General features: G+C 40.2%; 3 protein-coding genes across 3 annotated transcripts; 2 read left to right on the forward strand and 1 right to left on the reverse strand.

Moving 5' to 3' along the window:
* The first annotated feature begins 634 nt into the window (after positions 1-634).
* zbed4 (zinc finger, BED-type containing 4) lies at positions 635-8,606 on the forward strand. The gene is made up of 2 exons (XM_053344063.1): positions 635-748; positions 3,754-8,606. Exon 2 carries the CDS (start codon positions 3,947-3,949, stop codon positions 7,727-7,729), a length of 3,783 nt encoding a protein of 1,260 aa, XP_053200038.1. The 5' UTR covers positions 635-748; positions 3,754-3,946; the 3' UTR covers positions 7,730-8,606.
* alg12 (ALG12 alpha-1,6-mannosyltransferase) lies at positions 8,016-12,218 on the reverse strand. The gene is made up of 10 exons (XM_053344064.1): positions 12,045-12,218; positions 11,216-11,348; positions 10,928-11,101; positions 10,620-10,814; positions 10,438-10,542; positions 10,093-10,315; positions 9,776-9,945; positions 9,415-9,490; positions 8,689-9,343; positions 8,016-8,041 (listed from the first exon to the last, which is right to left on the reverse strand). Exons 1-9 carry the CDS (start codon positions 12,201-12,203, stop codon positions 9,091-9,093), a joined length of 1,488 nt encoding a protein of 495 aa, XP_053200039.1. The 5' UTR covers positions 12,204-12,218; the 3' UTR covers positions 8,016-8,041; positions 8,689-9,090.
* A 310-nt stretch (positions 12,219-12,528) lies between these two features.
* creld2 (cysteine-rich with EGF-like domains 2) lies at positions 12,529-17,396 on the forward strand. Its single transcript, XM_053344188.1, has 10 exons — positions 12,529-12,881; positions 13,019-13,101; positions 13,627-13,737; positions 13,921-14,012; positions 14,112-14,288; positions 14,407-14,505; positions 15,315-15,398; positions 15,648-15,743; positions 16,686-16,826; positions 17,043-17,396. The coding sequence occupies exons 1-10, from the start codon at positions 12,735-12,737 to the stop codon at positions 17,099-17,101; spliced, it is 1,089 nt and encodes a 362-aa protein (XP_053200163.1). The 5' UTR covers positions 12,529-12,734; the 3' UTR covers positions 17,102-17,396.
* The last annotated feature ends 7,791 nt before the right edge of the window (positions 17,397-25,187 follow it).

Here is a 25,187-nt window from a genome sequence, read left to right on the forward strand (position 1 = left end):
TAGCTTTGAACCCAACCACTTCCAGCCATTTCCTCCTCAAAAAAGAGGCAGTTTCATTCCAAGTATGTGTGATTCTTCCTTCAAAATAAACAGTCATTTGCACAACCGTTTCAGAGTCCTGATACTCATTATAATCTGGTACTGATGAGCCAAAAGATTAAATATTTCTTTATTTGGATTGGATGCAGTGCTCTTCTGATGCTTTCCTTTGAAAAATGTATTCAAATGTGTTATATTACAACTTTAGTCTTGTAATATTATGACTTTTCCATAGACTTATGACTTTATGCTCATAATATCACAACTTTTTCTCATAGACTTACAACTTTATTCTCTCAGCGTGGCTCTAATATGATACTAATACTCTGTTGTTGTTTTCTCAACTCTTTAGTGTGTTAGTGTGTGACAACTTACAACATGTGACATAAGCATCATAATGAAATATGGGTAGCATAACAGATTTGACTAAACTGTCAATAGGACTGTACAGCGCAAAACTTAGGCAATAAAATGACATTTCTTTGAACACTAAGACTTCGTCGTCGTGGAGACCCTACGGCCGGTGTGACGTCATTAAAACATGTTCCTTCCGTCCGACGCTGTGTGGAGCTGCTCCGGCCGAACGTGAACTGCTAGCAAACCAGCAGACAAAAGCAACAAAGTGAGCCCCCCCTCCGGATCAATCAAATGTGTCATATTTAACCGTTTAAGAGCCGAAAACCCAGTGATCACTTCGCCCTACTTCACAGTAAGTACACTGAGAGCATGTACTCGTCTGTGAAGCTTTTAACGCGGTCAGGACGTCGTGGTGAATGCCGTACTGACTCGGATCCAGGGTGGTTCGTGTGTTGCCACGGCTGGGTTCTGCCTCGCCAGGTTAGCTAGTATGTCCTGTGTGTGTGTGGCCTAGCTGGCAGCTAACCAGCTAGCAATCGTGGTGTGGTCCGAAATTTACCTACGGCATTTCACAGGTTATTATAACGCTGGTGAGATAGCTGTTTAAGTTACGACGCCTTGGATTTTTGTGCTACAAAGCCATGTGATAGAAGTCTTATACCTGCGTGTTTGTTTTTGTGTGTGTATTAGTTAGCCTTTGCGGCTAACCCAGTTAGCCACCTTGGTGTTTACTGATATTGTCGCGTAACTGCCACTTATGTTTTAATATAGCTTTAAATATTTATTAGTCTGGGGGTCACACACGTTTCAGGATGTGTGTTGGCGATTGTTGTATTGAGATGAGCTGAAAGCAGGGTTGTGGATGTCTTTTTTTAAGTCGTTGTGTGTTGAGTGAAGATGAAAGCTAGTCAGCGTTGTGGCTATTTTCTGCTGTCCTCTCGCATCTTCCTGACTAGCACTTGAGCCAAACCCGGAAAACTGGCTGTCACTCCTCACTTAGGAAATGGCTTACTTGCTTTTTTTGGATTCCTACTTAAACGTATTACTAAATATGGGTATAAATGGTCACATCGACCACATTTATAAAGTTCGATTGAAGTAAATGATTGATTATTGTTCATGTTTATGTCGAGAGTCCCACTAGTTGGCCGGTTTGCATTTGAGTGATACTTGTGTACTTAAGCTAATGCTGTTAGGAACGATGTGTCTAGCACATACACGCACTGTTCCTTTTGTTAATGTTTATCCTCTTCTACTGGTTGTTTGCTCATGTATTGTAAAGATAACTTTTAATTTTGTAACAAGGGAGTGTTTACTCAACATGGTCACTCACTTGTTTTATGTTGTATAGTATACTCTACTTCATGTCGATGCTTTTGGTCCATAGCAAAACAAAACGTATATTTATTAGTTATTACATTATAAGGAAAATAGTGTTACGCCAATTCGGTGCAAAGGTGGTGCTGTGTAATACAACAATTTTGCAGTAAAAAATAAATATATATATATAATATTAGGAGAGAGGTGTTGATTTAAACTTAGAGGCTGTAGGTTGTGGTGCTGTTTAACAGTATCGCATTATACTTGGAGGTGTTAATAATATTCTGTCTACCCCATTTATATCAGTGAGGGTACATTGAATATCAGACAGATTTCTGTCTAAAACAGTTTTGTTTGTTTTTTTAACAAAAAATGAACACTAATTTCTAACTACCTTAATTGTACTAAAATGATTATACACATACTCATTTGCTAGTGTGGTTCAGATAATGTATTCACAGCCTGGTAACATCCTGATATTGCCTCATGGTCAAAATGGTAGATTAGTTGTGTCTAAACTTGGGAGGAATTGTATTTTTCTCTGACTTTTTTTTTTAAACCAAACACCAGATATGCCCCAGCTGACTTCAGTGATTAGTTCCCCCAAGATTTCTTAATCAGTCATATCATCTGGTGAAGTGTTGAGATTTTAGAAGGATCCAATCTCGTATATCAAAGATTTAAGCAGTTTGTGTGCGGAGCTGTAGACTGTTGTCAGTCTTTTATGAGCCCAGTGTATTATGAGGCAGTTACACATAATCAAATGGGATAAGAAAGAAGCTCGTAGTATTACAGAGCATAAAGTGTAAAGCCCATAACTCAAATGGCTTGCATGGAGTTCTGAATCAACAGAAATGTTGTTTATATTTCTTGGTAATCACAGTGGGAAAGAGTAATTTTGGGTGTGAATGTTATTACACTAAATGCTGAACGAATTGAGCAAGAGTTCTGTGGAAGAAGCTTGGAGAGGGGTTGTGTTCTTGATGGATGATTAGCATTTCCCAGTTGGTTGTGTGCACATGTAAGCTGTGTCGCAATTCAGGAAATGGATCCTGCAGAGGCCCGTGAAGTGTGTCCTCTGCAGGAGCTGAACATCAGGCTGGGCCTGCACCTGTAAATGAGACAGAGACCAAAACTAACACTGTTTGGGCGGTGCTTGTCAACTTCAATCATAATAAATCATGATTTATTGCCGAAGTGGTTTAAAAATCAAACCACTTTAATACCAGTGTTAAATTGAGGGACTTGAACTTGATTTTATATCAGAAGTTGTGACTTTTAGCTTCAACATACCATTGCTGCAGGCAAACCTTGCTTTAAAGAGCTGGTCATACAGTCTTAAAAAATATATAATATATACATTTTCATGTCAGATCTTCTGTGTTATTGTGGAATACCTGTTAGGAATGGGATGGTATGAACATTTCATGTCACAATTATCCTGGCCTAAATAATTGTGGTTGACAATGTTATCTTAATGTTCTTAAAATACTTAAAATGGCACGAAAACATACTGGAATCAATTTACTTTAAATTTTGTTATGAAATTATTATTTTTTATTATATCATAGATAGGACATATATATTTTTAGTGAACATCATCCCAAGTGAAAAACAATTTAACTATCTTAAATGAGATAATCATAAGGCCCACTGCATTAATAATGAAATGGCAACATTTTGTGAGTCTGTTCTTCCTTATTCTTCTGATAATATTTTTAAATAAAGAAATCAGGTCGTCCAACTGCCATTGTTTCATAGTCAAATTGCACAACTTATTTTTTCTTCCAAGTCACTTGTGAGGATAGTCACAATTATCCAGATTCATGATTATTCTGCTAATGGAAACTCCCCATGTTCAATTTATCGTGTCTTTTAACGCAGTCTCTGATTAAAATCACCTATCATCCAATCCCTAAAACCTGAATTACCTGTTGTTTTGGAATCTTGTTTTATTTTTAGAATACACTTTGATGTATTTTCTCTCTCTTTTGTCCCCCTCTCTCTCTCTCTCTCACTCTCACTCTTTCAATCAAGGTTGTGTGCGGAGAGGCGAAACCATTTCAGTCATAAATGGAGAGGGACAAGCAGGCACCTTGTGTCCTGGACAGCCACACACGCATAACAACACCTGCTTGAGAGCTGCAGTATCGATGACTACACCTGACAAAATTGATTACATTTGACAACGCAGACCTGACTATTCTACAGAAACTCTTGGGCTGCTGCCATGGACGGGGAGGAAGAGGTCTCTCAAATGAGCGAGGAGATGGTCACTGAACCTAATGGCTCCTTAGAAAACAAGAAAAGAGAGGCAAAAGGGACATGCCTGAAAATTGAGGGCCAGGATGGCTACGTCTTCAAATCGTACAGCATTAACCCTCATGACTCTGCGGATGCAAAGTCATGTGCTTCTTCCTCAATAACACTGGATAAAGACTCTCCCCATTCTATTGATTTATCTTCTCAGGGTGACAAACAGATGGAGTCAGACATAGAAAAAGAGACTGATCCAGCTTCTCCCACTCTTTCAAACAAATGCGTAAACACTGATACTGAGGAAAATACAGAGAATCAAAAGTGTGAAAATGGCAATGAGGCAAGTCAACATATCAAAGAGGAGAGTGGGGATGCAAATGGGATGGAGGAGGAAACCCAGGATGATGAAAGGCTAGCATTTGGTAGCTCAATTGGCCCTTTTGTAACTAAAGATGGTGATGAGTACAGTAACTTACTTAGTGGATACACAAGCACCCTTTATGATGTCGCCATGGACGCTGTCACCCAGAGCCTTTTGTCATCTATGAGGAGTCACACCAACCCGAGGAAAAAATCTCCTGCATGGAATCACTTCTGCATATCACCACGAGACAGTACCAAAGCAATCTGTTTATACTGCATGAAAGAGTTCAGTCGGGGGAAGAATGAGAAAGACCTCAGTACAAGTTGTTTAATGAGGCATGTACGAAGGGCTCACCCCACTGTGCTTTTACAAGACGGAGCAGACACATCCGCAAACAATCTGACTAGCGCCCTTGCCTCACCTTTGATACCTCCTTCCCCAAACTCACCAAAAAACGGAGACTTGACAAATAGCATTAATACTTCTGCCTCAAAGAACACTTCACCGTCCACCTCCTCAGCTGAAAATGCAGACCTGTCATCCAAAGAAGTGTTACCCAAAGTCGAACCAAAACTAGAACCGTATGCCAACACTGACACTGTTTGCAGCATACTCTCATCCTCACATTCCAATGAAAACAACCTTGAAGACATGTCAGACGGGGGGCCCGAGCGCCTTCCCGGAACCCCAAAAAGTGCTAGTTCCCGCCGTAGATCAGCTGTATGGAAACACTTCTACCTTTCACCTGCTGACAATTCCAAAGCAGTATGTATCCATTGCATGAATGAATTCAGTAGAGGTAAAAATGGAAAAGATCTTGGGACAAGCTGTCTTATTCGTCACATGTGGAGGGCCCACAAAGAGGTTGTCATTGAGGAAAATGGACAGGGAAATCACATTCCCCCACCCTACACAAACCCGCCCTCACTGTTGTCACGATCACAGCTACAGGACCCACTGGAAGTAAAGAAAGAATCACCCCTTCTTCCATCCTCACCAGAAACTATATCAGATGAATTGCCCCAAAGCATGGAGGAGAGTATGGATATAAAGGAGGAACCAGATGAGATGATGCTTCTCCCAGGGCAGGAGCCCTCACTCAATCTCTCCTTCGGGGCTCAGGTGGAGGATACACCCTTAACTTCATCGCCATGTGATCGCTCTGAGGGTCCCAGCTTCAATCAGGATCATTCAGTTTTCCAGCAAAACAAGAAGATCATGAAACGGGTGAAATCTGAGGTTTGGCACCATTTCATTGTGTCACCAGTTGACCAGTTAAAAGCCCTGTGCCGTTACTGTCCATGTGTCATCAGTCGGGGGAAACGGGGTGACTTTGGTACAAGCTGCCTGATGAGGCACCTCATGAGACGCCACCCAGACTTCCTCAAAAACCAAAAAAGCACAGAAGACAAGGAGTCCTCTCCTAGTCCCCATACCAACCTCACCGCAACAGACGCAGTTTCAACCAAAGAAACTGAAAGCCCTGCCATTCAGAAAAAGCCACAAACCTTGCCTGTTTTCAGTAAAAAGACGTCAAAACTGTGGAACCATTTCTCCATCTCACCTGCTGACCCCACAAAGGTGGTTTGTTTGCACTGTAGCCGCACAATTAGCAGAGGCAAAAAGACTACAAACCTCGGCACAAGCTGCCTCTTCAGGCACATGCAGAGGTTTCATGGACATGTTCTTGAAAATAATAATACTATCTCAGGTGATGTGCCATCTGCAGAGATTCATGTCAAACAAGAGCTCATGGATACTACTGTGTATGAAACAGAGCAGACCCGTGAGAGGTTCGATGAACACCACCCGGTTGCCAAAAAAATCACCAAACTTATCGCAGAAATGCTCGCACTGGATCTTCAGCCATCAGCTGTGGTGGAGAATGCTGGACTGAACAGACTACTTGAGTACCTCCAGCCTCAGTATTCTCTACCACCTTCTTCTTATTTTACCAGCACTGCCATACCAGATATGTACGAAAGGGTTAAGGATGTTGTGCTGACACATCTAAAAGAGGCTGAAGGTGGTGTTGTCCACTTCACGACTAGTATTTGGGTCAGTAGCCAGACAAGGGAATACCTGACCCTCACAGCCCACTGGGCGACGTACGAGTCAAGTGTCAGACCCCAGGGTCAGGACTTTCACTGCTCTGCTCTCCTCAGTGTCTCACAAATAGACTGTGATCACGATATGCATGACATCCCAAAACAGCTAGAGTATCTGTGGGATTCTTGGATCACCTCATCAGGGCTGAAAAAGGGGTTCACTGTAACTGATAACAACACCATAAGAAACACCTTGGAGGACCATGGCCATGTCACCATGCAGTGTTTCGGACACACTATAGACCTCATTGTTAGCGAAGCCATAAAGAGCCAGAGAATGGTTCAGAACCTTCTGAGTATTGCACGAAAGATCTGTGAACGCGTGCACCGCTCGGCAAAGGCCAAGGAGAAGCTGGCTGAGCTCCAGAGGGCCCACCAGCTGCCAGAGAACCAGCTGATCCAGGATGTTCCTTCCAAATGGAAGACCTCCTTTTTCATGCTGGAGCGCCTGGTGGAGCAGAAGAAAGCCATCGACGAGATGTCGATCGAGTGCAATTTCAGGGAAATGATCAGTTGCGATCAGTGGGAGGTGATGCTGTCGGTCTGCAATGCACTGAAACCTTTCGAAGTCGCCTGCAGGGAGATGAACAATCGCACTGCCACTCTGGGACAAGTGATACCACTCATTCACATCCTCAACAGAAAGATCGACCTGCTGTTTGATGAGACCGTGGGCATAGACAACATGCTCAAGTCTCTAAAAGAAGCCATGGTGAGCAGGATGTCCGCAACTTTGCACGACCCACAGTACACTTGGGCCACCATGCTGGACCCACGATACAAGACTTCATTATTCACAGAGGAAGAAGCAGAGCGATTTAAACAAGACCTAATCCAGGAGTTGGACTTGTCCTCTTCTACCTCAGTTGAAGAAAAGTCTCCGCTGCCCAACGGCTGCAACGAGGCCCCTTTGTCATCCGCCAACTCCCATTCAAACAAAGACAACCTCTGGTCCCTGATGGCTGACATCAGACAAAAGATAAAACACGAGGAGAAGCCAAAGTCTTCAGAGCTGGCAGTGCTGGAGTACCTTGAGGAAGACATACTTGATCAAAGCTGTGACCCCCTCGACTACTGGAACCTGAAAAAGTTCCTGTGGCCCGATCTTGCCAAAGTAGCCGCCCGTTACGTGGGTTGCCCCCCCAGCATCATCCCAGCAGAGACACTGTTCAGCACAGCTAGCGTCAACTGTGCCCTAAATCAGCCCAGGCCTTTACTGGAGAACGTGGAGGGTATGCTGTTCCTCAAGGTCAACCTCCCTCTGATTTATTTTCAGTACTGATTTTCAAAAATGAAGCATTAACTTGAAAACCCTTTTTATCAAGGACCAAGAGACATAGCTGTGAAACGGGGGGTTTTCTGTCGGGCGAAAATGTAAAATATCAATTTATACACTGATCGAATCTCAATGCAAAGGCCAGATTTGGAGGTTTTATTGTGTTCTGTGTACTACTGTTAAAACACTTTCGAGCTGTTGTGATGAAAAGTCTCAGTCAGAAGTGTATCAGGGAGGGAGGGTTTTTCTAGCTGTAGGGGTTGGTGATGTGTGTTTTTTCTTGTAAATCGATGTGTTTTTTTTTTTGTTTTTTTTTTTCTTATGTTCTGTGTCTACTCTCTCCTTGTGCCTTATCCAAAACTACTTCAGGTCAAAATGCTGTAAATATTTTGTTAAATTTGCGCAGATCATGTCAGGATGCTTTTTTGATTATAATGGATTAAAAAAAAAAAAGATAGATGCAGAGTTGTTTTCTGTATGAAAACATGGCCCAAAAATAAATGCTGTGACTGAAAGATGTTTTAAGTTAATGTTATTTAATTTCCATTGTGAAATCGTGGTTCATGGTACTGTCATTTAGAAATAGACCTTTTTTTTTTTTTCTTTTTTTTTTTACTTGCTGAAATGTTTTTAATAAGATCATGTATTATATTGCTGTATTTTCAGAAAAAAGACGTTTGTTTGGATTATACAATTTTTTGTCTCTTAAGCACAATTTAAGTTTATGTCCAGGGGATTAAATTATGGGTTTATTATTGAGTAAACCAATGTACTGTACATTTTTATATGAAATGACTTCTGAACCTAATTTGATAAATGTTTTAGCATTGAGACTGGAACCATGCAATTTGTGGTCATTTGTAAATAAAGGTTTTCCTTATGCAACATTTGGGATAGGGTTTCTTTTTGTTACATAGATACATAGACTCAAAGGTTTGAAGTCATATCAGCAAATCTGGTTCCACTCATTTCAACTTTATTCATCTATAAAACATCTTATCTTCACAACATACAAACAACAGCCTGAGGTAAATAATACAGCACACTCTGTAGAAGATACAAGAGCTTCTTTGTAAGAAAACACTTCATTTTCTCTCTTACCAGTCATGAAAAATACAATGCATAACAACTCCAGTATGTTTCTTAGCATGTGAAATGAGAAAACCATTTCCACGGGTGTAACATTTTAAACATGAGTTCAATGCAACTTCTACTGGGCTAGCACATGATATTGGAATGTGACAGATATTAGTCCTGTCATTTCTGTAAAACCTGCAGAGATGCACATTACACACCCATATCCTATTACAATCTGTGAGAATAGATTAAATGTCAGCTTTGGTCAATAAGAAAATAACTCCTCAGTCCTATTCAGTACGGTCTTTCTTTTGCCCGGCTCCAGTCCTTCTCTCCATCAGCACAGTCTTTCTCTCTAATCTCACACTCACAGGAGGGAAGTGAAACGCTTTGAAGCCGATGTTGCTGTAACCTTCTATGAAAGCCAGAGGCTGATGAGTGTCCCGGAGTTGCCGGATCTTGGTGTCATTAGCCTCCATTAGTAGGTGTGAGTACATTTTGATCTGAGGATTAGTGGGGCTCATGTCCTCTCGTTTGTCATATCTGTTGGAAGAAATGTGAATAAACTGAAGAATTCGATAGAAGTTAGTCCAAAACTAGGAAAACACACCTACCTCCAGTTTCTGTTCTGCTCCAAGAAGCGTGATACTCCAGTTTCAGCAGCATAGGTGTCGATATGAACAAAGACATCTGAAATGACAAAACTAATGTGTGATTATATCTGTGCAGTGTACTCTGAATAAATATGTATATAGCATGTTTGGTAACAAGCTCAAACAGAAAAGCTAAGATTGTATGTCTCCTGCACTGTCAACATGGTTGTTATGGTTTGGTATACACACTAAAGTAATTAACTATGTTTAGATTTCACTTACTCTCCAATTTAAAGCTTGTATGGATCAATAGTTTCTGATATTGTGTGTATATACAGTGATCTTCCTGTTAATCAAATTGAGCTAATGAGATAATTCCAACCTGCTGTGGATGGCAACAGTCTGTGGAGTTCCAGCATCCCTCGGCCTCCCGGGTAGTTGTGGTGGGAAACATAGAGACAAATACCAGAGTACAGCGTGTTGGTTAACAGCTGGCCAATCACAACTGCAGAGCCCAGTTTATACATCCAGGATTTCTGGTAGTTGCACAAACTAAGGCACACGGGGGGAAAAGAAAAAGACATTACACATATGGCTGGTAAAGTGATACAAGTTTCTGGGATGTGCTCGAATCCATCCAACACTTGATAAAATGTAAATTTCACAGTTTTTCACTGTTAACGTTATATCTCAACTTACATAAAAGAGCAGCCTCGGGCGGCCACCAAGCTGAGCACGGGGAAAGTGTATATGATGAATCGCAACTCCTTGTGTGGCAGCAGCGAGTAGATGAGGATGAAGCCCACTGTAGGTAGCAGAATCAGCCTCATCCGTCTATCAAGGAGACCAAGGGGGACGAAGAGCAGTGTGCAGCCCAGGGCTCGGGGCACCGCGGAGTAGAAGTACCAGAGGAAAGGGGAGGTTTACTGGGGAGGGGAGGGTCAAGGAGAACTTGAGGGTGGAGATGATATTAAAATCTTAATGAATTTTATTGAGAGTAAATTCACAGTAAGTAAATGAAGTGATTTGTGAAATGAAAGGATATTCCCCAGTTGGAACTCTTGTTGAGAATAGTGTTGTACCACAAAACCTGTCCCTCAGGCCACAAGAGCTTATTCCAAAAGAAACTGTCAACTGCCACAGTCAGAGCTGCAAAATATAGAGACATAGTATTAAAACTTACTGCTCATTTATTGAGTTCATTGAGCATAGAATTCAAAACTCACCCAGTGACAAGATCCCAGCAGGTACGGCATAATAAAGCAACTCCATCAGTCCCAGCTTCCTGCTCAGCAGCGATATCAACAACATGAGACCCATGAAGATGCAGAGCTCCGACCGGAACACAATGATGACTAACGCAGAGAGGCTGATGAATCTCCCGTATCTCTGAGCCATCCAAGAAGTGAATGCCACAAGAACTGGGAATATAAATTTAGCATCATCATGTTTGTGGATTCAATTCGTTCCAAAAATGATTTAGAAGAACAGCAAGATAAAAAAGCTTGAGATTATCATGACTGGAACATCTTACCTAGTGGCAGTGCAAACACATTAGGGAGTGTCCTGGTGCTGTAGAACATTAGGTGAAACTGTGAAGCACACGTCACACAGAAGAGTCCTGCAACCGTGGAGCCAAACTGCCTCCTCACCTCTCTCTGCATGTGCCATAGGGCACCGACTACACAGAGTCCCAGAGAAGCTCGCACTGCACAGAGAGCAAAAGACACCATCAGTTAGAACTGTTTGAAACCAAAGAGCTTTATTATTATTATTAACATATAATTTGGATGAAAAATGATTTTAGTACGATTTTTTTTACCCATTAACTGTGTGAAGAATTTCGGCGCATCCAGCAGAGAGGACAGAAACACAGCAGGAGAGCAGAAGGCGGAGAGGAACAACGGGCCAACGAAAGTTCGTGGCACCACGCCAGGGAACTCATGATGGTCATACTGAAAAACAGAACAGGCACTTTTCAGACAACACTAACAAAGCTAAAAGTTCATCCAGAAGATATTTTTAACTTGAGTTAAAATCATGTTACATGTTCTTCCTCAGCTGGTGAACTCAGTTATTAATGCAAAAAAGGTCAATTTGAAAATTTCCAAGGCAACTATGCAACCCTTGTCCTCATGGTGAAGATCATATGATATGATCAAAACTCCAGAACAGCTATTAAAAAAAAAAAAAACATCTCTCTCTCTCTCTCTCTCTCTAATATTGTTTTGTCAGTTCTTTTGGCACTGTATAGATAACAATAATAATAATAATAATAATAATAATAATAATAATAAGTATGTATAGCCACTTCATAGAAAAAATGAAAATATATGTATATAATGTAAACATTAATGTAGTATTATAGTATGATATTCCTATATACTACACTGTATTATCTAATATAGTAACAACAGCACTTATTGCTATGTTTGAGGCTGAATCACTCAAATTAAACGTTTGTTAATCCTCTTTGTAACTGTTTCACATATATTATTTTTTATTAATTCATATATTACCTCAAGTATACAAATATAGGTTAAAAAGGGAAAGATGAAGAAAAGATAGAGCAGAACGCTATACAAATCTGTTAATATCTGCTGACCTTAAGTGTCTGTTTGATTTTGTGTTAGCATAATACAGCTGCTTACCTTGTGAAAGTCAAACCTGTGGTACAGGATGTCGTGAGCCGCTTGTAAATTAAAGCTCTCCTCAACTTTAGTGAACGGACACACGCATAAATGAAGGAGAAACACAGAAAATAACAGAAACAGCAGTGGGAGCCCCAAAACCTGCCTTTTTTCAGCCATGACAGCTGAGAGATGTTTCATCACGTCCGGGCAAGACCGGAAGTAAGCAACGTAACATGTTTCAATATCGCTAAAATATAAACATTATTTTTTTAAATGATGATATTAAAGTGTTGTGTATTAATTGGATAATTTAATTTAAAAATAATTTGTTTCTGATATTTACAAATACCACAGACTGTATAAAGGAAATAGGGCACTCTAAAAGGAAAATACAAATACCCGTCTTTCCTGTTTTTGTCCCGGGCGTGGCGGCGTGTGATTGGTCCAGCGCTTGATAAACAGGCGCTCTCAGCCAATGACCACAAGCCACACTGCGACAGAGAGGCTGACGCGGAAAACTAGAAAGGCATCGTGTTTTTTCTTCACCCGGCATGTAAATACTACTTTGTTGCCCTTTGCATAGATAACGCTTACTGCCATTTAATGTTTAGAGCAGTTCATTTAGATGTGTCCGGGCTGTGCGGCACGTTAGTAGATTTAGTATCAAACGTGTGTTATGAAACTGTGTGTGTGAGCTGAACGGAGGAGATGCTGTCCACCGGTCCAGAGCTGCGGCTCCTACGGCGGCTACTGTCTTGTATAACTCTTGTTTTACTTTTTCAAGCCACCGACTCCAAGAGGGATTTAAAAAGCGCCTGTACCACCTGTCAGAAAATTACTGATAACTTCAACAAGGTCAGACAACTAAATAATATGACATACACATGGACGTCTTATACTGTGAATGTGAAATGCCTCTATTGTCTGTGTTTTTCTCTTTGTCACCTTTCCGTTTTCTCCTCCACCAAACATTGATTGAGTCTGTATTTCAGGGCTTTGACAGAACAGCAAAGCAGAACTTTGGTGGAGGAAACACAGCCTGGGAGGAGAGGAAATTATCTAAATATGAGACAAGGTGAGACCGTGCATCCTGTTCTGTCCAAACTCCAGGTCACCCTGCCACAGGTGTGTTACATTCGGTGTTACATCATACTTGGTGACCTACCAGATTCTGTGACCTGCCCTGATATTCATACACTAACCATCTCTCTCCTCATGCCTAAACCTAACAAACACTGCAAGTCACTGATTCTAATGTGTCATTAAATACGGTGTAACACCGAAAATCAGAGTTGTGTTTGTTTCACACTCAGAGCTGTGGATTGTTGCACTTGGCACAAGAAGCGTATCACGGTTTTAGATAAGAAACATGCATTTAAAATCCAAAATGAAGTGTCTGGCGCGGACAAAAGTGTCGCATTTGGCAGATATCTGGTGTTAATCTCTCACTCTACTTTGCTTTCCTGCATTTTCACACATCTTAAACTAAATTCTAAGCAACACTTCCTTTTTTTTATCACCTAGATTTTGTCTTAACACATTCTCATATCTGCCTCATCTTTCTTACACCATGTGCTTACCCTGTGCTGTTTTGTTACAGTGAGATTCGTCTGGTGGAGATCGTGGAGGGGCTGTGTGATAGCAGCAGCTTTGAGTGCAACCACATGGTAGAAGAGCATGAGGAGCATTTTGAGACTTGGTGGTTCAAGAGGTGAGTAGTCAGCTTTCATAGTGGCAAGTACACACAACTTGAATGAGAAAAACAGTGATTCCCTGCCAGCACAGTTAGGCAAACAAACAGAAGTATAATCTTTAGCTATAATCTACAGTCATTTCAACAAATCTGATGCAGTAACCCAGATCTCTTCCTGTTTCATATCCTGTTGCAATACAGGAAAACAAAACATCCTGATTTGCATAAATGGTTCTGCGTTGAAACCATCAAAGTGTGCTGTCCAAAAGGAACGTTTGGACCGGACTGCAATGGTGAGAGAACTCCTCTAGTTAACCAGAGAGCAGCATTTGGCACATACTAAAGTTGTTTAACTGTTGTCTTTATTCGTCTTCTGTCTGATTAATTTAAAGCATGTGTCGGAGGCTCTGAGAGACCCTGTCATGGAAATGGAATGTGCGACGGTGACGGAACTCGAGGAGGTGACGGACAGTGCAGCTGTGACCACGGTTATAAAGGGGAGTTCTGCCTGGACTGCATAGACGGTTACTTCAATGAAGTGAGGAATGACACCTTCTCCTTGTGCACAGGTACAATTCACAAATACAAGTGGATAAGCAGCTTTATCTATGACTTGTCTTCTTTTTTTATACATTCATACATTCATACGTACAGTAAGAGGACTGACTAGTAAATCTGCTGTTACAGAATGTCACACTTCCTGCAAGACCTGTACTGGAGGAACCAATCAGGACTGTGATGAGTGTAAAGAAGGCTGGGAGGAGGATGACCAGGAAGCTTGTGTCGGTAAGAAGAACAGTAATAAGTCTCCATGTGGTGACTAGTCTACAGGAAAAAGTAACTAAAATGTATACATATTTTAATCACAAGTCTTGTGTCATTGAAAATAAATGCAAATAACTTCTTTCAGCTGAGTATACTTTTAAACTCAATGTCAGCACAGCAAGACTTTAATGATAAAACAGTAATGATTTCAATTGAAGAAAAAGCTGTAATTGTGCTGATTAGCTCAGCACAATTACACAATACATCATACTCTATTGCAGGTTGCCTGACCAGTCTTACTAGTAGAAGTTTAGGAAGTACTGTAGAAGTTTAGGAAGCAGAGAGCAGTTAATCAGTGTATTCACAACAATCTGTCAGTTCACTTCTGAATAAGGAGCACTACATTTGATGCAGCACCCTAATGGAAAAGCATAGTAGCACCCATTAGTCTGCCTGCTAGTCTCCAGACTAGACAGACAGACAGACAGACAGACAGACAGACAGACGTATCAAAGAACTTAAAATACTGTGAGATGAAAGCATGTTTGATCTGCTATATTTCATAAGGATGTATTTCATTCTGATGTGATAAGCACATAAAGGTAAAGTAGATTATTGCTGCAATGATTAGTTGATTTAACAAGTAGTTGTCAACTATTTGATTGCCATTTATTTATAATCAATTAATTTTTTTTTAAGAAAAAAGTGTTCAAATTCTGTGATTCCAGTTTCAAAATGTGTTCCTCAAATGTGCATATTTGCTAGTTTCATCAGTCTCCTGTTCTATGTGCACCAGTTTACCTCACTGCAGTCCATCTGATGTGTTACAGATGTAAATGAGTGCTCCAAAGACTCTTCCCCATGTGATGAAGATCAATACTGCCTCAACACAGAGGGTTCCTACTCCTGCAAGGGTAAGAGGACATAATGCAATCAGCATGTGCGCAACATTTTGGACATTAACCATTTCCAGTGTCTTTTAAAGTATTATCTTAGTTGAAGAAAGATGTTTATCCTCACTGTGCTGAGAAAGTCTCTCAAAATTGGGACCATGAACGTTCTGAAAATGCATTATGATGTTTCACAAACGTACAGCTATCAAACTGGAAATGATTCAGAGGTTTTTCAGTAACATTCATCTTTTGTTTGTTTGTCCTTCACAGCCTGTGATAAAGTTTGCTCGGGCTGCACAGGAGCCGGTCCTGATAACTGCCAGGCGTGTGCCAGCGGGTACCAGCTCACAGAGGGCACCTGCACAGGTATGTTATTGGAAACACAGTTTGAAGGGATTCATTCATAAATGCTGTGTGTTCATTCTTGAGGGATTTGTTAGTCAGGGGTCAGTATTTCTAAATCTGATTCAGTGCTCTAAATTGCAACAAAACTATTTTTCACAGAATGGAGACACATGGTGAACAATTCAAGTTTAGATATATGGTGTTTTTGTTTTTTGACAGATTTTAGCACCAAGACACAACTTTATTAATGTACACGACTGAAATACTTTGTTTTTTATGAACAATTTAATTTATTTAAATGTCATTATTCACATTTCCTCCCCAAATGTATAATTTTTCTATTTTGTAGGTCATTACAACACTGAACACACATGTCAGCATCATCCACCTTAATGTTAAATCATAGTCATACATATTTATTTCTGTCTTTCATCCCTTACAGTCTTGCACTGAAAGTAATTACATAGGTGCTAACAGGTCTCCATTTAGTTAGCTCAAGATTTCAGATATTTAATATCCTGATGTTTACAGTGTTTTTTCACATTAGCATTAAAGTTACCATTATGTCAAAACAAACCAACAACTTATTAGCATGCTCATCTTTCATGCTGTTTTTATCCATTTATTTGGCTCTTCTTCTCCTTGCTGCAATATACTGACAGCAGCCCGGAACAGACAAACCAAACACTGACTCCAGAAAAGGGCTTGCACTTTTTTTTATTAGTTTCACGGTTCGGTTTCACGGTTCTGCTACACACTTTGAATGCAAGGTGGATGCAGCTGGCTGCAATCTGTAGCCTCACCACTAGATGCCACTAGATCATACACACTGGTCCTTTTTTAATAGTTTAAAGCAATCTATGTTAGAAGACAGAGGGGGAAAAAACAGGTAAAGGTAAATAATGAAATAGTGTTAGTGTATCAGTATTTGATTAATTGTTTATTCTGTCTGTTTTTTGCCAGATATTGATGAGTGTTTTGAGCAAGAGTCGGTATGTGCAAAGGAGCACCAGGAGTGTGTCAACACAAAAGGCAGCTACATGTGCAACTGCTCGAGCGGCTATGAGGAGCAAGATGGCGAGTGTGTCCAAATGCCGGAGCCAGGTGAGGATTACTGTTGATTTTAAGGAGTGGTTTTATGGCATTTATGCTCTACTGAGTATAAACAGCATGACTATGTTCAAATTCAGTGAGTCATATCAGTAGTTGATAAGATACTAGAGCATTTCGACACTATTTGAAGCAAGTTTTACATGTTACAACTTTAAAGTTTTCACCGTAAAACTTCTTTTGAAATACATACTACATCCTTGTCATCAGAAAAAGAGGAGGAACCAGAACCATCCGAGACCACCACAACTCCACACCCGGAACTTTGATGTAAAAACTGGCACCCAAAGGAGCTGATCTGGAAGAACTGTTGGGATCACTTGTTTTAAAATGATTGAATACATGCACTTAGCATCCAACCTGCACTCAGAACCAACAAAAGCTGTCAGCTAGTGTTTTCTACCAGTGGATCAAGGATTCCAGGACAAAAGAGACATTTTCTGCTCTGTGTGCTGTCGTTGCTTTTCTCTGGCGTAGTTAAACTACCACTCATTGTCTTTATTTGTTGTATGGTTTTAAGAAAATTAAAAGGTGTTACCAATAAAGTGAAAAATGTCAAAGATACATGTGAACACAATGTTTATATTTTCTTGTAAAATTTGGGGTCTTTTGAGGTATTATTATGAGGTAGTAGAGATTTGTGTTGCAGTGATGTTAAGTGACCACAAGGTGGCACTCTAGCCATATGAAATGCAGACGACCAATACTGACTCTGAAAATTTGTGCATTACCTTAATTGATGTAGTAAAGCCTAGACAGTCCCGACAGACTCAGTTTTGAATTGTTTAAAACCTCTTAAGTTAATATTATATCATATACCATCTTATTTACCCCACATAATCATGTTGTACTTCTTTATATGTATATATTCTATATTTTCATTTTTTTGGGTATTTCCAATCACAACATTATCCAGTTTTACTACGTTGCCCAGACATAACCAGTCACCTATATCTGACATATTTTGGTCTTCGGAAAGTACCGTCATCACTCTGGTGTTAAGATGCTTTTTGGAAAGACCTTCCTCTGGCCCCATTTGGATCAAAGCATATTTTTCTAACCCAAGTCTCACCTTTCAAAAAGAATTCCCAGCTTCCTGTGGGATGATGTCAGCTGTTTTGACTCGACAGGCCTGCCAAGGTGGATGAACAGCCAGTTGAGACCTGTCTGAGCTGGCAGTGAGGCAGCAGAGATTCAATCATACCACAGCTCCCCCCCACACCCACCCACCATACTTCACACACACACTGCTGTCCCTCCAATTTTCACCCCTGGTTGTTAAGTGCACTATATAGAAAGGTTCAGGAAGGACAGAAAATGTTTCATCTTCAAATGTACATAAAAATGCAATGCTACACTGATATAGAATTATTTTTATCAACCACATGTCGATAACCATTTTCTTTTTAGTTCCACAATTAAAGGGATAGTTCAACCTTTTGGGAACTATGCTAATTAGCTTTCTTGATAAGAGTTACATTAGTTTAGCACAAAGCAGGTTGCCTGACTGTCCAATTCCAACAAAATCAGCTAAGCATATTGTGTCATTTTAGGTTCTATATGCACTAAAAAACAAAAAAAAAACAAGATAACATTAGTTTAATAGTAGGTTTTTGGTGTTGGCGCTGGTAGATGGATAGAGCGAGGTTAGCTGCATCCTGTTTCCAGACTTTAAGCTAAGATAACCAGTTGCTGGCTGTAATTTACGGATTTGAGAGAAGTAATCTCATCTAACTCTTGGCAAGAAAGTAAAGTAAACTCATTTCCTAAAATGTCCAATTATTTTTTAATGCAATAATATAATGAGGTCGTAGAAAGAAACAGTTCCAAAGCAGCAAACGAGGAGCAGGATTAATCAGAATGAGCACCCAAAAGGAGATGAAAATGGAGAAAACGTGTCAGTATACTGACTAATGCTGGTATCAGTGGACCTGTAATGATAGCACACCCATCAAGGTGAATTTAATTCATCTAGTCTTAATAGAGCTATGACACATGAAAAATATTGGATATGATGCATCATTTCTTGGATACAGGATCAACTCTCCACTTTCACCACCTCAATGATCATTTCACAGCAAGCTGATGCTGAGTAACTGTTACCATGAGTAATAGTTTCACCTGGCTTTTCTTCCTCTTACAGGGGCATTTGTTATTTGATAAACACCTAGGCAGTTCAGCAGCAAAGATGTGGTGATTCAAGCTGTAGTAATATAATATAATCCACCCTTCTTATCAGCCTAAACCACAAAGTGGAGCTGCAAAAACAGTGTTTAATTTTTTCTTCCTGAGACACATATTTACTCTTTGCACAGACTTGGGGTTAGTTTAGACTTTCTTTGAATTTTAAAATAAGGTGTTGAAATAAGGTAATGGAAAATTCTAGTATTTGTCAACTTGGTTTTAGTCCTAAAACTGTGTCCATTCTGATTGAATTTGCAAACGTCGCCTCAAAAATTCAGGAAACTACCTGATCTATCCCTATGTATTGAGCTACCATAGCAAAGTCAGGTGGCTTCCCTTTTCTCACTCTGTTTAATCTGATCAACTGAGCATGCGGGTCACTTTAGGAAGCCACATTTAGTGTAATATGAACAAAAAAATCGGATTTGAGCGATAATTGGAATTGCGGTGTGAACGTAGCCAAAGAGACAAGCATCTGAAATGATTTATGTGCACTGAAGTTTATCTGGAAAGCTAGCAATACTTGTCTTGATACTTGTTTTGCTAGAGCTTGCCAGAAACTCTAAATTGGAGGTGCGAGTGCAAAGTTCACATCACCCATTAACATGGGATAATTACAAACGAGACACAGGTGAAACACATCGGGTAACCAACCAAGGATGGAAAACACAAGAAGTAAAGATGACAGAAACACAAGGAGAAAATATTTCAAAATAAAATAGGAACTAAACAAACACAAAAATAATTATTTAGAAGGTCTTAGGATGCTCGCACTGCTTGTTGTAATGTTTTGATGGAATTTGATGTTCCTTGACCTACAGTAGTGAGTGCAAACATAGCATGACTATCTTATCCAGAACTTGCAAAATGAAAATCACATTTCAGATTAGAGATATGTAATGAACAGGTGGGTAGGCATTCATGATCTAGATTCAAATTTTCAGTCTTTCATAGTGAACTTGTAACCTTTCTAAGACAGCTCCTCTAACCACTAGGCTTGCCCGCTGTTGAAATTAAAGTATTGTTTATGCTGCATGCTAGCCTCCCCTTTCGTGTGGCGTAGTGGATCCTTGGTCAGATTCCACAAAATGCACATCAAGAAAGTTGGTGTTTGTGTGTCGGCACATGCACACCATTGCCCGGGTGTTTATATACACTGGAGTAGCATGCGCTGTGGTTGAAGGGGCACCGTGCTCTTTTCTCTTGACTTTGTGGTGGTTTTCTTCTGCCAGTAAACCTCAGCTGTGGAGCACATGGTCCAGCTGTAGCGGGGTGACTATGAGGACAATGAGAGGGTTATTGAGGAAACCCAGGAGCATGCAGAGCTAGAAAGTGGCCTGACAGTGAGCTGTTAGCACTGTAATCTCCTCCATTCAAAGATGCTTTTTTACTTGAGTTAGCAGGACACTTTGCCCTCTATTCCCTGGTATCATTATTGTGACCGATTCTCATCTTCACCCTGATTCATCAGCGGCTAAATCTTAGGGCTGCTGTTTCCCAAAGCTATCCTTAGACAACAATCTTCTTTGTTCCATTGTAAGGCAGTGGGACAGAGATAATCATAGTGCTGAGGTATGTGTATGTGCTGCGTTTTAAACTAGAAGCCAGATGTGGCACCATGTGCTTTTGTTCAGCTGACAGTGGCCTACACCGCCTCTGATGTCAGGCACTCCTTAAACTTGCTGCCCTCTCTGATGCGGTCGGGACTGCCTTTCTTTCACCCAGCTGGAAGCTCAACCGCCAGCAATTAAGCCTGACAAATTGGAAACTCTGCAGAGCAAACCCAAATGGAGCTCAAATATAGAAGTTCTCAAGGTGCTGTTTGGGAATCTGTTTTGCTTTGCAGACCACTGAGAAGGGAGGTGCAAGGAGCTTCAGTGAATGAATGAGACCAGCTCTCCTACTCCAAGATGCTTTATAGATGCTTGCACTAGCTTCCTGAATGCAGACTTTGGCTGGAAGTAGAAGCATTAGATGAAGGACAGAGGAGCAGCTGGGGTAGCATGTGTAGATGTAGCTGCCTGCCTGAGGTTTAGGAAGGGAAATTGGAAATTTGTGTTGTGTGCGAAGAAGATAAAACACACCGACTCACAGCCTGTGTGACCCCTGAAACAAAGATGAACTGGTGCAGTCCACCAGATGCAGTGTCTTCAGATCCAGCTGCTCATTATTACCTGTTTACATTGTTAAAGCTGCATTAATAGATTATTTTGCCTCTTGGGGAAGCACAAGATGTTAGGACAATATTAACAAACCTTACAGCTTTATATAAGTAACTGACCAATTATTTATTTATACATGAAACAGTTATTCAAACAACATTAGCATTCATTTAGGGTTGTGTTTGTGTCCACCTGATGAAGTCCAGTGTTCACTTATATACTTAACCATATTTAACCATTGAGTACATTCAGTTTATCAGAACTTTTTTTTGCTACAAATAACATCCTGTAGCTGATGAGACAGTGAGAGGGAAAACAATGAGCTGAAAGACACTAATACTGTTAAGCAGTAGAGCTGAGGGGAACAGTTGGGTGATTAACAAAGAGCCTTACCCCTCTCACTTTATATCTTCATTTGATGCTTCGTTGATATAAAAATATTCACTAGTGCAACTTTAAATTGAATCTAAATGAATTGCTATTTATTTTAAATGAGGTTTTACATTACATTTTTTCATAGTGTTTACTCATTACAGTTTACAGCTTTTGATTTAAGCCAAATTGAGGCATTTTCTCTCAAAATGTTATGTTATGATAATGTATTGATATCAGGTATGTTGCTCCTGCTGTGTAACTTCTGTTGTTTTTGCTGCCGGTTATCAAAATTAATTTTAAAAAGAAGATTAAGGCAGTTCTCTTTACAGGAATCGAGCTGTACTGCAGACTCTGCATTTACTGACTGTGTGTTGGATTGATAACAAGGTCTGTTTCAGGATATCCAATTGACTTTTTATGGTAGCAAAGAGAGAAACATAATGTAAATCTGAATTATTTACATCACAAGGTCATGATTCTTTTTTTCACAATACAATATGGTGCACAGAGATCATAGATTAGATGTATTTCATGTGTAAAAATGATATTTTACCAACCAGGGACAATTGTGTTCAATATGAGTGTAGAACCAATCCAAACATTTTTAATTATTAAGCATGTTATTTGGCCCTGTTGGTTAATTGTGCTGGGAGTAAAAAGTTGGAGGAAAAAATATGATACCATTTTCTTTATTACCTGGTAACCTGTGAGTAAATGTAGTCATAAAAGGCTCACATTGTGTTTACTTTCAATGTGCTGTATACACAGGAGGAGTGAATGTGACACCTATCCAAATAGAGACCTTTTTCATTCTTTGTTGTTTCCTGTTATTTCAAATAAGATGCTACTTTCAGCACAGCCTCTTATAAAACAATGCATCCACTAAATCGTTTTTTAGAGGCGCATTTCATCTGGGAGGAGGAGGAAGGGGGGAGGGGGGCAGGGAGTGGCATGGTGCTAGCTGGCACGCTCTCTGCTGCACACAGATTTTGCAGACAGGTAGAATGGATTGATGTTTCCCACCTTTGTTTGATCTTAAAGCCAGCGCCCATGTCTGTGTGTGTCTGTGTGTGTGTGTGTGTGTGTGTGTCTCTGTTTGCACGTGCAGGCATCCACTTGTGTGTGTGTGTGTGTGTGTGTCTGCATGACACTATGATGAGATTTGGCATGTGTGTGTGTGTGTGTGTGAGTGCAGCTCTACAGTGTGACTGTACCGTCTGGCCTCTGATCTCTTTCACCCATCAGGAATGAGAGGAGACATACAGGGTGACTTTGATCTCCCAAGGATATTTTTAAAGAGATGCTGCAGTCCTCCCTGCTAAAATCTCTGCTTTCTCAGACACTAAGATACTGACTGAAGATGCTGCTACTGTGTATTGTTTTCTTCTGTATTGCATTGATTTAAATGACACTCTTATATTAGAGGTTCTTTATGACACCTCATGTGCAACCTGTGTAATTAAACATATTAACAAGACACTACTTTTATTGTAATCAAGGAATGTCATTTTATTTTTGGGAAAGCACCCTTATAGAGGAGGTCACCATCATCGGATTATCATTAACCTTCTAGTCTGCAAACATCAAGGAGAAAAACATTCATGAGTGGAGCGTGACTTTAAGGAAAGAATATGGCATCCTCAAGTGAACGAGAGAACGTGCTGCAGTGGTGGCATTTTTTCTTAAGCTTGACGTGCAGGTACATATTTGAGTAGGGGTACAGTAAACATGCCACAAAAATACAACAAGCAGAAGTGGCAGTGACTTGGCTATATGTCAGTTTTAGACACAGAACTAGAAGAGGATCAAATTTATAACCTTACATTTTGGTATTCAGCCTTTATCAAGCTTGTTTTTGTAGGTTTTAAGGTTTCATTTGCCTTGATTCTAATGTCACGTTGTCTTCTTCTGGTTTACTCAACAACGAAGACCTGGATATGCTATGAACTCCAATGACACCTTTATTTGGGAGACACAAAGGCACCAAAGCTCCCTCTTCCCCAGCTCTTTTTGGTTGCCATAAATCCACCATATTCTCCCTGCGTGAACATGCCAAACTTAATTTCATTTGTAATAAGCTTCCAGCTGTAAAGACACGTATTGAATGTAGGGATCAAGCTTGTGGTATTTCATTTGTAGGACCGTAACCAACCAGATGTTGATGGTGAAGAGAGGCAGTGAACTTTAAACTGTGAATGCCAACATCCAGAACATTTATCTTCATGACAAAGTATCTCAAGAGCCTCACAAAAAAGCTCACCTGAGTAAACTCATGCAGTAACCCTGACAGGCAGATTGGTTTTTATAAACCCTGTTAGGACCCAAACACGGGCTCTATACCACGCCAACACCTTTTCCATGAGTCTATTTATATTTTTAAGGCTTACAACTGTAGTTTAATCCTAAAATAAAGTCCATCAGTCAAGGTGTAATTGATAGCATGACCTATTTCACACTGGTGTTGTAAAACTGATTTTTCTGGTATGAATAGAGCATATTTTGTATTGTTAACCTATTTTAACACCTGCAAGTAACATAAAACACTCACTGGCTCCTCACATCAAAGGCATTCTTCTCTCACAGTGTTGGACACAACTTCAAAGTATTTCTCTCAACCTTTTCTCTATAACCAGTTGTAAAACCTTGGTGGAAGCAGAGGCCCTGTGTTACGTTCTTTTCGTAGCGGTGTGTGTTGCCATGGCGCTCAGGCGGTGTTGACACTGGAGGGTGTAAATAGACGTGGAGGAGAGGAAACAAGGTGGTGGTGTTCAGGGAATAGAGGAGGTCATACACAGGCTCAGACAGACAACACAGTCTAGGCGGCAGGCTGGATTAGTTTTTAGTGAGACTGGATGGGTCACAGGTTTGATTCTGTGTATATCCTCACTGATTCAGTTATAATAAGCCACATACTTATTCAGTTAAATACACATTCAAACACTGCAAGGAGAAAAAAACAGATTTATTGCTGTCTGGTACCTTTTTTCTCATTCGACTAACAAAATGAAGTCACGTCGTGATTCTCTGTACTGAAGTTAAAATCAGGCTCTCTTTAAAAAAAATTACAGTAGCAATTATGCCTACATGTAGAGACACAGAGCAACATTAAGATTAATATCTTTAGCTAACCTTGTCTGTCTGCCATTTGGAACTTTATAGGTCTTGTACATGGTTTTATCAAAGCTAAAAAAGCTTCCTGCTGACTCAGAAACTGGGGTCGATGAGAGCAGTGAACCTAAACAGTAAGTTCTGTTAGCTGTAAAACCAAAACAATCAACACTCATATTAAACATCATCAACATCATTTGATCCATTGTTAATATAAATGAATTGATTAATGCAGCTTTAATAGTAAGATGGCATGGATCATAATGTCAAGTGTTAGAGGGATATCAAAATATAATGTTGGATTTCAACGTGTGTTTAACATTATGGACATTTAGTTTAGTTTAGTTTATTTACGTGGTGTACGCAGTCGGAGCGAGAAACGTCTGGTACAAACATAGTGGAGAAGGAGAGGTGACCAACAAACAAAGTTAGAAAAACATTTAATATAAAAGTAGGACTTTGACCAGACAAGGACTCGCGAACACATCGGTGTGGTTTTATAACGGCGGAGGGACCAACGGATACC

This window comes from Scomber japonicus, chromosome 23 (genome assembly GCF_027409825.1).
Source record: "Scomber japonicus isolate fScoJap1 chromosome 23, fScoJap1.pri, whole genome shotgun sequence".
NCBI lineage: Eukaryota > Metazoa > Chordata > Actinopteri > Scombriformes > Scombridae > Scomber > Scomber japonicus.